General features: G+C 26.6%; 1 protein-coding gene across 10 annotated transcripts in view; it reads right to left on the minus strand.

The window, feature by feature from the left end:
• hlk (hulk) overlaps nt 1–18,233 on the minus strand; it is a 309,501-nt gene that overhangs the window by 47,044 nt on the left and 244,224 nt on the right. For 4 of the 10 annotated variants that reach the window (XM_075356311.1, XM_075356337.1, XM_075356327.1 and 1 more), the window contains 3 exons: nt 15,039–15,227; nt 12,256–12,393; nt 1,351–1,533 (listed from right to left, as the gene is read on the minus strand). In XM_075356311.1, coding sequence (XP_075212426.1) covers nt 1,351–1,533; nt 12,256–12,393; nt 15,039–15,227 — 510 coding nt within the window. Of the gene's footprint in view, nt 1–1,350; nt 1,534–3,546; nt 3,619–12,255; nt 12,394–15,038; nt 15,228–18,233 lie in introns of all 10 variants that reach the window. The other 6 variants (XM_075356386.1, XM_075356377.1, XM_075356393.1 and 3 more) reach the window with 3 other exon arrangements.

Here is an 18,233-nt window from a genome sequence, read left to right on the forward strand (position 1 = left end):
CAAATATTCGAACAGAACTTCAACAAATTTATCTTTGTTTAAAAAAGATCCCATGGACAGCTGAACACGGGAAAAAGCTATTACAAATTAAAACAGTTGAAAAGTAAACGATTATTTCAAATAAAAATAATTGTTTTTTTAAATTATTACTTTTATATTTAAACAGATGTAATTGACTCTTTCTAGTGAAATCATTGTAATCCTGTTAAAATCTGTTCTGTAATTTTGAAATATCTGAATCTATAAGCTTATATTGCACTTAAAATATATTTTTTTAAATTAAATTCTGTTCTATAAAACAAAATTTCAGCTAACCCTTCAGGTCTGGAAAAAATTGAGATAAAAAATTACCAAACAGATATCTTATCTAAATTGTTATCTTTTGACTGTCGATATTGCTTCAAAAAGTTATCCATAAAAATGCATTGTTTTTAATTTTTTGATTTAATACATTTTCATGAAAAAAGTATTTTTTTATAGTGAAAAATAATTTTTCTTTCAAAATTAAAGAAAAAAGTGATTGAAACAAAATCAGAAGTAAAAGAAGTTTCACAAAATGGAGTGAAAAAGAAAATTTCTGCCGTACAGAAAGAATAACTGTTTTGAAAAGGTTGGGTAAAGGAGATTAGAGCTTTTATGAACAGTGTAGCTTTTTATTGTTCAAATAAATAATTCAGACTGAAATTAAACAGAACTCTAAAAAAGAGATTTTATAGATATTTTTCTGTATTAGGATTAACAATCTCCACTTTGAAAAACAAATTTTTTAAATGTGATGGTTAAATGAGGAATGTAAATTTACGTAATTAATAATACAAACATGTCATATAAATATAACTTAGCAATAGTATTACAAATAGATATTAATAATGTAGACATAGACATAATGTAGGTATTAACAGTGTAAATATATAAACAACAAATTTCAAACTTCACTCTAAAACATGATCATGTATAACCACAGATAGCACTCCTTAAAAAAACAACAAAAGTTATTTTTGCAGACAAGTTTACAGGTATTGCAGATTAAAACTGAATGAGATTAGAAAACATGTAAACATGCAGCATGCAAGTTTAAATTTTTCTTACAAAAAAAAAATACAATAGAAAGATTGTACATAACTTTTTTAAGTAATAGAAAAAGAAAACTAATAATAAAACAAATGATAGTAAAGTACACAAATGACTACAAAAATATTTTGTACGTTTGGAGAGAGGAATTCAATCACTCAAGTGTCTTGGAATTTTAAACACCACAGCAACTGACTAATCTAGAAGGCACTAAAAAACAGAAGTTATTAATATGGAATAGACAATGTTAACTGCATCAGTATCAAGAATGAGGTCTACCGATTTCCAGGCTGGTAGGGGGGTAATGGGAATCAGGCTCTGGGGTACCATCATAATGATCATCATCGATCTCACTATCGCTAGAGTCTTCCTCGGTGGTGGCAGCATCTGGGTCCTCGTGATGTTTTTTGATCATCTTGCGATAGGCCTTTGAACTGCAAAGTTCGCACAGGGTCTTGTTCCCTATACCCGGCAACATAATTTTCATTCAGTAATTTACTAATTCAACAAAGACAATAAAGGAAGTTTTTTTTTTAAATTCAAACATGTAACTATGCTTTCAGACTAAATATTTTTTTACTTAATTAAATTTTCTTTTTTGTAGTGAAAAAATTTAACTAATTAAAAAAATAAAGAAAAAATGTATAACTCTAAAATATCATTTTAAAAACTTTAAATGCATAATTAATAAATTAGCAAAATTAATATCTTGTTATTATAAAGCCTTAAGCAAATACATAGAAATTAATGCTCTTTTACATTTCATTTTATAAAAGAGAAACAATATATTAAAATACGGAAAAAGTAAATTAAAATAATAAAATATGTTATACATTATGCTGTTAAAATATGTTTATTAAAGAAAAATAATAAGAAATTACAATACATTTTACAAAGTTCTGAATTAATGTATAATTTTGGTTATACAAAACAATATTCTGTTTGTTAGATAAAATTTATCAAGTTTTAAAATAAATAAAAAAGTAAACAAACAAAAAATGCTGGTATAAGTATTAGGAAACATTTACTTAGCTATTAATATGATTACATAAAGACTTAAATATAAATTAGAGTAAAATAAGCAGTAAGTAGAAATTTCACATGTTGGTAAAACTGTGATATTTTTGTTACTTAAGTTTATAAATAAATTTTTTGTTTTATTTTTCTGTTTGTAATTAATTTTTTTTATACATAAATAATTCTGGCTGGTAAAAAAATTAACTTAATTGTTAAATCTTCATGAGATTAATAAAACAGGCTCATGATAATAATTAGATGTGGTACCATTTACAAGTTTTAACTCCCCAGTCTGCTAATTCATAATGCACCCTCAGGGTGGTAGATGAGTGACTAAAAACACATTTAAATCTGATGAGTCAGCATTAAAAATAAGTAGGTGATAACAATTTATAAAATCACAATTAAGCACTACAATTTAGAAATATTTTCTAAATCAACTGTAATAAAAAATCAATTCAAAAACTCAACTTGAACTTTATAGAATAACAACTTTCTTGAAATTGATTGTGTAGCACCTTGGACACCAAGTCAGGCATTACCACTTGTCTAGAAGATGAACACATTTATAATCTGTAGACTATTAATATCATTCTTCAAAGTTACAAATTTTCCAAGGTATAATCAGAACAATTAAGATTTACTATAAATCTTAGTTAGAATTAGAGCTCTAATTCACCTAAAAACCTTTCAAACAAAATGTTTGAAAAATCTTTGAAGGGAATCATAACCAGTGCAAAACTTAACAAAGACTGTATTCTTCATGAACATCTGATAATCCATTTCCAAAATAATTATCCACAAATTCAAATGCACTAATATTTAATTAAATAATAGTTTGGAACATCAATAGATATAATACTGCACATGTGCATAGGTAACATAATTGCCATCCCTACAAGTATATATATATAATTAATGCACTGTTGAAGTATAAGCAAGTTTTAAGCAACAAAAGCAATAAAATACAATGAAATATATTTTTAACAGAAAATAAATTAAATAATCAGGCATCATATTAAGCACTTTTCAGTTTTAAGTATACGAAACAATTTATTAAATTAATAATAAAATAAGTTAGAATAGCTGTATTGTGAACCACTTTAGCGGAGTCTTTCATTTCAATATTAGAAAAGAAAAAAACAACGTAATTAATATTATATACTGTATTATGGAATAAATTACTTTTACTTTTAAAACTACTTTTTCATTTATTATTTTCAAAATTATTTTTCTATTAAAAAAATTTAATTAGCATTAACTTGCCCGATTAAAAAACAATTTACACAATGAATACAATTAAGTTAATAAAGATTGTTAAATTATTTATTTTATATTATGTTTTTTTGCATTAATATATTTAATTAAAAGCCAGAAATCTTTTACTGATATTAATGATTTGCCCATTACAAACAGAATTTGAAAAAACAAAATGCATGCTATTTCATTATTACTCACAGTCATACTGCGGTTGGGATGAATTCCCCCCATTTGTAGTTGGATTATCAACTAATGTTTGTATATTCTTACCTGCAAGTGTAAGAAACACTTGCACAATTTAATAAGTGGATAAAAAAATTGTGTTTTTTAATAAAAAACTGATTAATTTTTCCATTACTTTTGTTACAGTATGACATCTATATTATACAATGGAATATTATATAATATTCATGCCATGTTTATCAAAATAACAAAATTAAAATTACAATGAAAATAATATGAATTCAGATTTTAAAAGAGATTTATGTGGAACAGTGTGTAAAATTACTCTATATTTTTGTTGTGTAATCCTGAGCAATTCAAAACTTAAATACTAACTGATTTTATTGGAATGTTTTTTGTTAGTGTTCTGTGTCATCTATTGAGCTGCGCAAGGCGCTAATTTTATAAATGAGCACCCTGCACAGCAATGCATTTTTGTGCTTGTATGGTCATCTGAGGCAAAAAGTTGTCAGTTTCTTGTTGAACATTCACCTTCAGTTCATTGATAGTGGGGGCTCATAAATCTATCCTTCAAAAAGCCCCAAAAGAAAACATTTGCAAATAGACAAACTTGGGGAATTTAGAGGCCACCACCTTCTCTTGACAGTTCATTCTTTTGTAAAAGTTGCATAAAAGCATGAATGCATACTAGTGAATTGTTTAGAGGCAAATTGCTCTGTCTTGTTGGAGGAGGCCATATTCATTTCATGAACTGCTAACTGAGCATAAAATTCTTGGAAAATTGTATGGAAAATTTACGTGTTGACTGTCCAATCAATGAATACTGACCCTGCTAAACAATTGCTAGAAACAGCACATTATACACAGATTTTCTCATAATAAAATGAACACTGTGACATCTGGTGAAGATTTTCAATCATCCAATACCTGGTTTTCTGCAAATTAACATACAATTCTCTTAAGTTGTTACACATTTGTTACATATATGGCTTCAATAGGTTGCCTACTTCGTATTAAATTTGAAATAGATCCCACAATTTTTTTAACATTGTGTAAGCTACCTCTTTGCTTGATATTAGCATTCAGAAATTTTTCTGTAAATATTTGATGCCCTTCTTGACAGGATCCAGAAAGCACATGAGCTTCCACTATAATTACACTTTCATTTATTGAGTAAGACATTTTAGAAAAACATAAGTGCATAGAATGAAACTATACTGCACTGAAGCATGAACAGTTGATGCCCAAGTAACTAATTGCGGTTCAAATTGACTTCATTCGATTCTAAATTGCTCACTTGTAAGTGAAAGCTTTAGACATATTTAGTTTTTGAAATTAAATTAACCAGTTTACCTTTATGCTAAATGTTTTAAATTTTGATTTAGGTTTCTTTCATTTTTTCAGTCACTTTGTTTTAAAATTGTTGGTTTTCTTTTTGTAATTTATTTTGATTCCCATTCTTGTGGGTACTCTTAATCTTTGAGAAATAGAGAAATTTTAGAACATGACATTTCATAAATAAAGTGGCCACTAGTGTTCAGGATTCTATTGGTGACTTTAGAGAAGGGGGAATTGCATAATTAGCTCCAAAACGTATTGTGAAAGTAGAATCTTTTTATAGGTATCTATGTCTAATGTTGAAAGATATGGTTTTCTCATTTACTGATAGAAAGAGTTTGTGTGACTTTTCATGCAAATTCTTCTGGGTGATAATTATTGTACATGAAAATAATTATAGGGAAAAGATTAATGAACTATTTTTCTCTTTCATGGTTACACTAATCTCATTGAGGCAGAGCATGATTTAATCTTTTGTGAATAAATTGTCATAATTTTTGATTTTTATAACACAATTAAATGAAAAATTTCTGGAAATTGGATGCAAATATATCTGCAGAAATTTGTACAGATTTTTATACATTTAATATAGATAGTAGTTCTAAAAAGTAAGGAAATGACAATAAAATTACAAGAAGTTTATAAAAAATAAAACATAAATGTCTCATAGAGACTAAATACTACATTTGCATTATTTTTTGAATGGTGTGATAAACATGATAACATTTTAAGAAGTTATAAATAATTTATTTTAAATTATATGGGAATTCTACTTTTACAGTTACCAATAGCATCCTGATGACTGTTGGTCACTCCATCAAAAAGTAGCTGCATAATTAGCTCTGAAAGGATTTCTCAAAATACAATTTTTGTTTAATATGAAAGAAAGTCTTTTAAACATTTTAATAATTAAACAATTTATATTACACTTAAAAAAAATTTTAATAATTAAACAATTTATATTACACTTAAAAAAACATATTAAAAAAAATAAATTCAATTTTTTTAAATCGGTCAAAATAAATTTTGAAATACTCTTCATTACTGAATAAGATCACATAACAAAAATAACAAATTATGTATTGAAATGGAAAAATCATGTAGAATGTAAGTACAGTATTATACAACCAATAAAAAACTTCCTTTAAATGTACCTGAAATTTATTAAATTATACAGGAAGCAAATGTTTTCAGGAGCAAAATACATGCTATAAAAAGAAATAAGATTGCATAAAACTTAAATTAAAAATTATAAATAAAATATATTATATTCATTCCCTTATTGTCAAACTATTCAATAATTTCAACAAACAAAACAAAATATTTTTGATATATATATTTACTAAATACCAACCACTTTTGTTTATTCCATATTTTAAACATGTAGCTCATTTTCTAATGTACATCAGTGATTCCCAAACTTTAGTACTTATAACTTTTCCAAATAATGCCTTTACGTGCAATGTCTAAATTATATGTGTATACCATAATATTAAGTAGAAAAAGAACATTTTTGTCTAATTTGTCTTGACAGTCACATGGATTCACATATACACGCACACACATGCGCGCACATACACACACACACTAATTCTATGTGCAATATTTTTAAATACTGTAATATAAAGCACACTGCTTTTCAAAATTACAATATAATCCTGTTTATCTGGTTTTTGTTTATTGGACAAGAATTATACATTGGAATTTTAAAGAATGTTTTAAAATAAATATAATATCTATATCTTTAGTATAGATGATATTTTTTAATATAACAATAGAAATAGGGTTCATTATAATTTTTGCCAAAGTTTTATTTCAAGTTGGTACTGGAATATGAATTTTATTTATTAGTTTTTTTTTTAATGAAAAATTTTGTTTTTTCATATTTATTCACCATAAAGACTAGATTATGAACTCATTCATTTAAATCCATGAGTTGGTATATACATTTAAGCTGTTGAAACAACATTTTTCATGTTGAAACTCAACCAATCCTGTGTTAAAAGATGGTAATTGAACTCTTAATTATTCTAACCCTACATTTTTGCACATATTTCTAAATCTATTTGCACAAAAGTACAATATTACTATTATTAATTATTAATAGGATTTTAATATTGAAAGTATCAAAAATAATTTCAAAAAATATTTTTTAAATTGTTTTCTTAAAATATCAGTAGATTCAGTTAACTAAACATCAGGATGATGATTTACAGTAAATAATGTTTGGTAAATATTGATGTACATTATTAAAATTGATATTTATTTAAGCAAAAAGTAAATAAAAATATCATTAGCATGTATTATTATAAGAAGGAGATTATCATTTACAATCCCTGGTTTTTTTAATCCCAGATTCAAAGAAAAGAGTTTAAAAAAATACATAAAACAATTGATAATCAGTATCACTGAGTAATAAAAATAAAATAAATTGTAATCACAATGCAGTTGTTACAATAAATAAATATTTATTTACTTTAGATAGAGGATCGTTTAAAAATATTAAAGTATTGCACATTACATCTCATCACATAAAAATAGTATTATTGCATGTAGGAATTCGTGCAATTAAAACATAAAAGAGTCTTACCAATCTAATAAAAGTTTAATTAATTAAATACACACTTCATAAACTTATATGAATTGTGAACCATAACTTTTTTATACTTCATAAACAAGTAAATTTTTTAAAATAAAAAAAGTATTGTTAATTTTTTATTTTGTTATTAAAAAAAAAAAATTTTACAATTGTATCAAATTTGATAACCAGGACGGTTATTAAATAAGTTCAATTTGATAACCAGGGCGGTTATTAAAAAATTTTCTAGCACTTCTTAAAAATTATTCATTAGAATTGTGATCTAGTCTTCAGGTGTTAAAAATAAATTAAAATAATGAGAATTAATTCAAATGATTCAGCAATAAAAAGTTAACTAAACTGGAATTTGAAATGACACCAAACCAATTCTATTTTCAGAAATAAAAACAATAGAGGCAAGTAGATTAATATTTTAGTTTTATAGAATTATACTGATCTACATTTACACAAATCACAAAATCAGTAAACTGTTTGAATTATACACTTCCAGTTCAACATTTTAAAATGTTATAATTACTTGTAAGTTATTAACGATTTACTGAGTGGCAAATCAATTTTATTGTTGTAAAATAAAATATTTTCATTTGATTCCTTTAGCAAAAACCACTTATAGAATAACTTCATGCTGATAAACCACAATAAAGAACATTTCAATTAAAAGCCAAGTCACACACATTTCAATTTTAGTTACTAAATAATATATCTGTTTTCATAATTTTTTTTTTTGTTAAGATAAACTTTTTTTAAAAATATTTTATAAATTCTCTTTAAAAAACTTTGCATAAATGCTATTTTTTCACAGGAAGGCAAACATTTGCAGTCTTTTTCTTTTCTAAACATATTTGTAAATTTTCCATTTTAAATTTAACATTTTAATTAAATGTTAAAATTAATTTTAACATTTTAAAATTATCTATTTTTGTATAATTTCTGTTCCTGTTGTGAAAATATTAATGTAACACTATATGAAATACTGCAATTTTAACTTTTTTTTTTATTCTAATTGTATGGCTGATGATTTAGGTAAGGACTGAAGAAGCATAAGACAAATGTTTTGGTTCACTATTTTTTGTATTTTGTTTACTTGGAAAATACATAAAAATTACTTGAACTATACAGTAAAATAAAAAAATTACTTACTAATATGACATAAAAGCAATTGCAAATTTTCTGTATTTTTTTTCAATCTGAAATACACTGTGCATCATTAAAAATTTGAATATACGTATTAAAATTACAGCTTGTTCATCTTAAAATACTTAGTTTTCATTTATAACTGAGGAATATGAACAGATAGCTAGAAATGTAGAAAGGTTGTTCAAATTAAAATTACTTAAAGAGGTAATAACTCTTTTTGGATTTACTGTAGAAATTAGAAACAGAAAAGAGGGAAAAGTTTAGGCAGTAAATAATGTTTTTATTTTTTTACTTTGAGGATTATCAGTCCTTCTATCGATTTAAATGATATACTCAGGTACTGAAAAAAATTTATGAAATATAAAAATGACTCTTGTACTGTCAAGTTTAAAAGTGTACATGTAAAACCTTGACATTATTTTGAAGTATTTAAAGTCCATTTAAAACTACACAATCCATTTAAAAATAGATTGTAAGGGAGTAGATGTATTTTTTTTTTTTTTCTTTTTTTTAACCACAGATATCTTAGAATAGATGTATAAATGCCTGTTTAACTAAACATACCCTTTTAGTAAAGAAATTTATCCTAAAAATATTATAACTTAATTAAAAGATGATTACCATGTGAAAGAAAACAGATTAATTGGATCATCCATAAGCTTTGTAATTCTCTCAGAATTATAAAAAAGTTATTTTTTTTAAAATTTAAAATCGCATTTCTTTAAAAAAAACTGCAAGTAATCTAAAAATTCTGAAAAAACTCAAATATATTTTTGCAGAACAGAAGAAGTTCATGTAATAAATGGAAGTAAACAGAAGGCTAGTTCATCCACAAGTTGATGGCTCTCTGATTAATGAAAAAGGTACAGCAAGTATAATGAGAAAAGAAACAATGAGAAATAACCAAAAATATATAAAATAAAAATTGTTAATAAAATAGAAATAGAATGTTATGAAGATGTTTTTCATAAGATTGCAAAGTACAGGTTAAAATAAAAATTATAGTATAGGTTAAAACAAAGAATTTGATGTACAATGTCTAAGCAAAAAACAGTGAAAAACAGGTAGGTTGTAACACAGATTAACTGTTTTAAGTCACTACATAAAATGATTTAAATATTGAGAGATGATAACCTTACTTAAAAGAAATTGTTCACAGAACTTAATAAAAACAACAAATAGATACTTTTATGAAAAAAAATGTTCAAAAATGTTTTATACCTGTTTAAATTATTAGTAGATATTGTAGCCATTTGAATAGCAGTCACCATGCTGACTTCAGATGCAACTGATACTCTGATACAGTTTTTATTTAATGTTTATGATTTTTTCACTCTCAGTCTTATTGCCATAAAGGAACATCATAATGGGACAATTATAATGGGATTGTACTACCAGTACATGTATGAAAACAATAAATAATTCACATTATTATACAAAGCATTTCTTTTAAAGTAAAGTTGTGGTTGTAATGAACAAATACAATATTACTTATTCAAATATTTAAATATAAGTAAGGAATGATAAAAAGCAATAATAATGTCAACATCTGCCACTGTAAATAGCCTGATATAGTAATGCAACTCAGTATTTCATTTGTTCTAAAAGTATTATTTAAAAAAATCTTATTTCTAAAATTTTACTATTGTGAATACTGAGGAATGAATTTTTAATGATTTGAATGCATTTCAACTAAGCTGTTTATATGGGGGGGAAAAAACAATTTTTTTAGTAAAATCCATTTTTTGGTTGTACCTGATCAACTAGTTTGCAAATGATAACTTCTTTTAACTTTTACAAATCATTTTGTAATGTTTATTTTATTTTATTTTTTTATGAAGAAATTAAAGTAGTACAAAACTATATATATGTGTTTTTATCATTTAAAAAATGTTAAAGTTTTATTTTTAAAATTTTAATTAATTTTATTCACTTATACAGAGTTTGAATTTTTTAGGCTTTCTTGTACCTAAAATAATACAAGGGTTATTTTTTTCAAGGTCTGATTGGTCGTGAAATAAAAACCTGCGCAAAAATCGGATGAACCTTTGCACATATGTGTTGCACAGTGTCTCTAGTATGGTCTTCAATCACGCCGCATCACTTTGTTTAGTTCTGACAGTTCTGACACGCAGCTAGTAAGTAAACATGTCTACAACAATAGCATCTTGCACCAAGTGAGAAGTGTGTGCGGTAATTCAATTTCTTCAGATTGAGGGGTGTAATGCAACTGAAATTCATAGACAAATAAGTAATGTGTACGGTGAAACTTCAATGAGTGACAGCAAAGTGCGACAGTGGTGCAGGAACTGTAAAGCAGGACGCACAGATGTTCATGATGCAGGGGGTCAGGGAAGGAAGCGAGTGTCAACCAATGATCTCGTTGAGCGAGTGGATGAGGCAATTCAAGAAAATCGTCGGTTCACAATTTCTGTATTGACTGATTAGTTTCCTGAAATTTCAAGGCCAGCTCTCTACACCATTGTGAGTGAGAGACTTCAGTACCGCAAACTGTGTGCGAGATGGGTTCCCAAGATGCTGCCCGACCATCACAAAACAATGAGAATGGACGCCTCCCTAGCGTTGCTCCAGTGCTACCAATGAAGGAGAAGATTTTTTGAACAAAATTGTTACGGGACGAGACATGAGTCCATTTCGAAACTGATGAAACAAAAGAACAATCCGAACAGTGGATGCATTCTCATTCTCCCAGTAAACCAAAGAAGTTCAAGCGAACCTTCTCCAACAGTAAGTGTATGGCTACTGTGTTCTGGACCGGAATGGAGTTCTCTTGGTGGAATTCATGGAACATGGCACAACCATCACTGCAGCCTCATACTGCGTGACTCTTCAACGTCTACAAAGGGCAATTCAGAATAAGCAGAGAGGAATGTTGTCATCAGGCATTGTCTTTCTCCATGACAATGCTCAGCTGCACACTGCAGCTGTAACAAAGAAGCTCCTGCATCGTTTTCGTTGGGAAGTGTTTGATCACCCACCATAGAGCCCGGACTTGGCTCCATTTTATTTTCACCTCTTTGCTCACATGAAACGGTGGTTAGGAGGACAACATTTTGGCACAGACATCGAGCTGCAGACTAGCGTAGAAACATGGCTGAAAACACAGGCGGCTCTGTGCTATGACGAGGGTATTGGAAAGTTGGTACCATGCTACGACAAATGTCTAAATCAGATTGGCGACTATGTAGAGAAATAGCGTTACTATTTAAGTACTTGTTACAAATAAAAATTTTTTTATTTTCACTGTGGTTTTAATTTCATGACCGATCAGACCTTGAAAAAAATAACCCTCGTTTTATACACATTGTGTAACGTTTTTTTATTTTAATAAATAAAAAAGAAAATTTTTCAAAAAAGTTATTTTTTCAAATGGGTTGTCTCATTAGGTCACTTACATTATAACTGTGGTAAACTGACTATCAAAAAATAAGTAAAACATTTGTAACACAAAACTCCACTGGGTAAGGCAGTCTTAAACTACTGTCAGTATGTACAAACAACCCAATTACCAATACAATAACAATTATCAATAACTTGATAACAAAATAAAATCTTTCTTTAAAAGTGTAAAATTAAACATTATTGTACTGTAGAATTTTTAATAAATAAAATCAATCTCAAATACTTACAGAAGTATACAGCTAAAGATTCAGATTTATGGATTGCTCTAAGGAGTTCTTCTCCCTCCAATTCTTCAATAACTTCACCTGATGGATCCTTCTGCGTAAGAAGCCAATTGAGTATTTCCCCCTCATCATAAAGGTCACCTGTAAGTTATTTTACAAAAAATTAAAAGCAAAACCTCATATCCAGATAAACAGAAATGGGTAGCCAACATTATTTATTTAACTGTGTAATGATGTTCAAGAATTAGTTTATTAAAAGTGGTTCTGATGGTTGATCTTTTCTGAGACAGTCCAGCTGTGACAGAGCAATCTATTCAAGGGATGTTATTTAATGATTAACCCATCCATTAAATATATTAAACAGAGAAAAAAATAAAATCAGGTAAAAAAGAAAAATGGAAAAGTTGATAAAATTTATGTTAAAAATATTGTAAAAGATGATAGTTTTATTTCAGGTATACTTATACAATATCTTAAAAAAATCATTTATTTATTCCCTGTTTAATAACACAATTTAGAAAAAAAAAACATAAAAAATGTTTCAAATTTTTAAGTTGAGCCAACAAAAATAATCTATCATGACTACACATGTCTGTGATAATGGCTATACCATTTTTTCAAGTGGCTTGTGTCTTTTAAGGTCATTTATATTATAATTATGGTAAACCATGTTCATAAAAAGATAAGTAAAACATTTGTAACATAAAAATCCACTGGGTGAGGCAATATCAGACTTGTTGCCAGTATGTACAAACAACTTAAACTATTCACCAATACAAACACTTAGCATTATTCTCCATCAAACAAAGTTTATGAAACTCAAATTTATATATTAAAAAAAAAGTTTTTCAATGACATTATTTTTTCTATAATTAAAAAAATGTATATAATATAATTTTCATTATGTTTAACTCTACTGAAATAAATTACCTTTTAAATTAGTGTCTCAATTATACTAAAATCTTGATCTTTAACTTATAATTTTTATCAAGATTGCTCGCTCAGTTTCCTAAGTTTTTAAAAAAAATATTAATATAATGTGTTTTAACACTTGAACTAATGCACCAAATTTCAAAATAATAAGTTACAGATTCAAAGATATAAAGAAAAATAAATGCCCACACAAACACTATATATACAGAATTTTGCAATTACATTTTTATATTTTTTAATTTGGTCACCTCTAAAAACAGTGAAAAAAAGCAAAAACACATGAGTTTCATGTTTAGTTAGCTTTACTTTCATTAAGGTAATATTTCTCTTCATCACATAGTATGTCATCTAAAGTAAAAACAATAAGTCCTTCTTAAGATATTATAGTAAACAGATTTTGTCACTAATATGAGTAATTTCAATTCTAATTACACACTATCTGGCACAATTTTTGTAATTTGAAAATAAAAAAAAAGAAGATTTTTCATTAAATTTTTATACCTTGATTTTATTATGGTTGGAAATCTTAGTTGCTTATTTAAAAAAAAAAAATACTGATTTTTAATAAACTGCACTAAACTTAATGGTAATGCTGTTTACTTATATCAAAATATTTTTAATCGGTTTTGCAGTTTTTCTTGGTTACGCTAATCTTCTGTTTGCTCTCAAAATTCCAACTGAAGTCATTGTTAGCAGTTTTTTGAGTGAGGAAGGCATGTATTCACATTTGGTTGTAAGGTGGAAAGAATAACACATAACTCACAAACTACATTTGAACTATATTTGTTCATACATTTAGTATAGTATTAATTATTTATGAATGAAAACATGCTTCATAAGTTCATGTGGCAAGATATAGTAATTTCTTCTACATATGTAGATACCTAAAAATCTGAAAGCTTTTTATTAAATCTTTACAAGATGTCTTTTATGAATCACTGGATATGTTTGTTAATATAATGTGTATTGTTTGTTTTGTTTTTGTTTATTTTATTTATTTTTTAGATGATTAACTCATCACACATGCAGAAAGCTTTTGTGTGGAAATACTTTATGGGAGAATAAGAACACCATGCCTATCGGATTTGAATCCAGGACCTTCTGGATGAAAGGCTTAGATACTACCATTCTCCCTTGGAGAAATCTTTAGGCAAAAATATAAATTACTCAATGAGGGTTTTCTAATATTCACATGAATGCACTAGGTATTTTTTAATTTTGTGATATAATCTTCAGGTAAGATGAATTTGTGAGCAGTTGTGAATATTTTGTTCAGTTTATGTGTGGCTGGATAGTTTGAAGATTTTTGAATAATGCATAAGTTATTGATTTCTGTACACTTTGAAACAGTGGTTTCATTTGTTTTTTGTGATGGTGAAGTTAAAAAAATTAATTTTTTATTGCGTTCTTATTCAGCTGAGATATTAAATTAATGTTAGTCATCAATTTACAGAATAATGTAATGTATTATTCATTAGGTATTGTAAGAGACTAGCCAAGGCTTGATGTCTGGCTTTTATTAGGAAAAAGGATCATCATTAATGGAGCCTAATTATTAAATTTAGAATATAATATACTTATATTTTATGTTATATTAACAATAAACAATCAATAGTGTTGAGGATAACATAATAATTTACAAGTAATTACCACATCATAACAAATCTCAATACAGAAGATGCTGAAAAAAAATTTAATTAATATTTAGAAACAGATGTATATACTTGATTGCTTAGTAAACATTTTAAATATACACCAGTATTTACATTGTTCAAATCTTTTTTAAATTTATTTTATAAACTGTTTAGCACAGTTCTCTCTTTGTTTCTATTATAATAATTCATATTATTTACCTGCATAAATGACTGGTTCTTTTGAGCCCATTTTAAAGAAGAGAACGGCTGGAAGTGCAAATACACCTAGTTCCTTGGCTAGCTTTTTATCATCAATTTTAACAAAATCAATTCCTGCCCCATCTGCTTCATCGTCAATGTGTTCAAGTTCTGCTAACACCCGGTCACACTGTTTGCAGTCGTCACTGTCTGTCACAAACCACATCAAATTACTTTTAACACTTCACAAATATATTCAAATAAATTTTATGATTTAAAGTTTTGTAAACTTAACAATTACTTGACTCCAATAAGACAACTAACAATTGTTGTAGCAATAACATATAATATATTTATTGCAGGAAACAAATAACTATAGAAAACTATAACTATAGATAACGATAAAAAAATAAATTTGATTTGATGGATAAATTCTGACATTATGAAGATGACATTGATGAAGGAATACATCTGCATACGTTCTTTAGTAACAAAATTCCTAAAAAAATAATATAGTTAACAAAAATTATTGAAGAAGAGGAATTGTGAAGTAAAGAAAACATTTTTACAAAAATACGAGAAAATTTTGTAAATCAAGCCGAAGTTAATTAGGATCAAAGATCCTAATAACAAGTCATTGGGAGAGAAGAAACAACTGACAGGTAGGCAGATATTTAAAGGGACTATACACACACATACACACACAAATATATATATATATATATATATATATATATATATATATATATCAATTGACAAAATATGTGTATACATATTATATACAGAATGTTATAAAAACAATTTTATTAAGAATTCAGGGATGGTCCCCCACATCAATATAAAGAAAAAAGTTTATAATCAACATATGTCCAGAAACGCTTAGTTTACTGGCTATCTGCCATTCTTTATTTTTAACATAAAAGCTTACTTCTCAGAAATGATTAATTATCAAACTGAAATTTTGTATAATTCTAGGATACATTTATAAAAATGTATTTATGCAGTAAAAGTGTATTAATACTACTTTTATAAAAATAATGAACCTGGTATCTCAGTCCATTTCAAAATGGCAGCTATAGTATCTAATTGTTAATATTTAATCTTTACAACCATTGGATTATTTAAATGTTACATTTCACAAAAAATGTCAAGTGTTTTATGGCAAAAAAATGACACCTTATTTATTCAAATCCATACACTTATCAAATTCATAAATGACAAAGTTATGGTAAAAATTCTTGAAGTGAGTCACAACATAAAAAAAACAGTTTTCATTTCCTGCTGATTAAAATTAAATTCAACATGATATCAATTGTAATAATTCTCTTAATGTTATCATTTAATAAATTATAAACATTTAATCATATTAAAAATATTACAATAAATAAATAAACAATATAACAAAATAAATAAATAAACTATTATTATTATTATTACTTCTTGCCGCAAGTTCGTTTCTTGAACGAAATTAATGTACTTTTGTAAACTTTTTGTAAATAGTGACTTAGACATTAATTATTATTTCCAATGTTGTAAATTTATAATTTGTTTTATTATTGTATACTGATATTTATGTATTTAATTATTGTATTTTCAACTTATATATGAATTGTTACTTATAACTGTTTATAGATATTGTAACTATTGTATATATTTTCATGTAATACTGTGCAACATATGAAGGCTTTGTAAAGCTGTTCTTTTGCACAAAAAACAAAATAAATAAATAAATGAATAAAATAAAATATTACTGAAATTTTGAAAATATAATAAAAAAATAATATTAATAATTTGCATTGCAACTTGTAATCTGTAATGTGCCAGAACCCCATCCAACATGAACCACACATTTTATAGCATGTGTTTAGTGGCAAATCTTTGAGTAAAAGTGAAAGAAGATGCATCAGCCATCAATAAATGTAAATATCTTTCACTATTAAGCATTTTAGGTAAAAAAAAAGTGGTCTCCCATAATAGGAGCTCATAAATTTACAGAAAACTGATATTGATGACAGTTCTTTGAAATGAGGGTTTTCAATGACAACATGTGCATGTTGTAGGTGTTAAAAATGGCTGATCTTGTAAATTTAACTTCATAGATAAAGAAAATATCATTTGAAAATTTGGATTAGTACATTTCAAATATGCCGGATATTTCATCTAACCACCTTCTTCGAATTTGGGTGTACATATTATTTGGGTTGTCCTGATTTACCACTTTTTTCATGTTTAACCTCCCTATACCTCTGAGCCATCCTCTGAGTGGAAGAAAACAATATGTGAAAAGGTTACACTTGACTGGGAAACTGTTCCTGATACAGCTGTCTTGTCTCAAGGGTATTGCAATGAGTGAGACTGTACATTAAATGCTTATAAGCCATTTCTAAGCTAGTATAAATATGATTCACATTACTTGCCATGGTGAACAAGGTAATGATACAAATAATAATTAACTCGTACAGCAGGGATAAATGTATTCATTTGAACAATAGCAAAAGACAAACTGGGTATTAGTTTTTATTTACATTACAACAATGACTTAATATTATTTATTATTATAATATTTTCATGATTTCAATAATATTTTATTTTATTATTAAATTATAATTTATTACATGATAACATTAATGGAATTATTCCAGTTGAGATGGTGTCCAGTAATTTTATATGGGGGAAATGAAAACTGGTTTTTTAATCTAGTGACTCACTTCAAGAATTTTTGCCATAACTTTGTTATTTATGAATGGATTTCAATAAATAAGACGTCAATTTTTGTCATAAAATGCTTAACACTTTTTTTAATACATTTAAATAAATCAGCAGTTGCAAAGATAACAAAAAATGGCCGCAATTTTGAAATGGATTGAAATATCAAGTCCACATTATTTTTATATAAGTAAACCCTGGCATAAATACATATTTATAAATGTACCCTAGCATATATGACATTTCAGCTTGATAAATATCACAAATTTGTTTTAAAGGTCTTTGCAAGACAAGCAAAACAGTATCAAAAAATTAAATTTGACTATTTAAACCAAAATGACGAGTCTTGAAGAATTTTATTTAATTTTTAAGGAAATATGTTAGAGTTGTTGAACTTTCTGGACATTATAAGGACACAGTCTATCAGCATGTAATGTCTTCCTTGATGTAGTTTGTGGAATATTTTAGAAGTTCTTTACTTGCTACACTGTATCACTTGAAGAATGTTTC

The sequence above is a fragment of the Lycorma delicatula genome, chromosome 1 (genome assembly GCF_047948215.1).
Source record: "Lycorma delicatula isolate Av1 chromosome 1, ASM4794821v1, whole genome shotgun sequence".
Classification (NCBI taxonomy): Eukaryota; Metazoa; Arthropoda; class Insecta; order Hemiptera; family Fulgoridae; genus Lycorma; species Lycorma delicatula.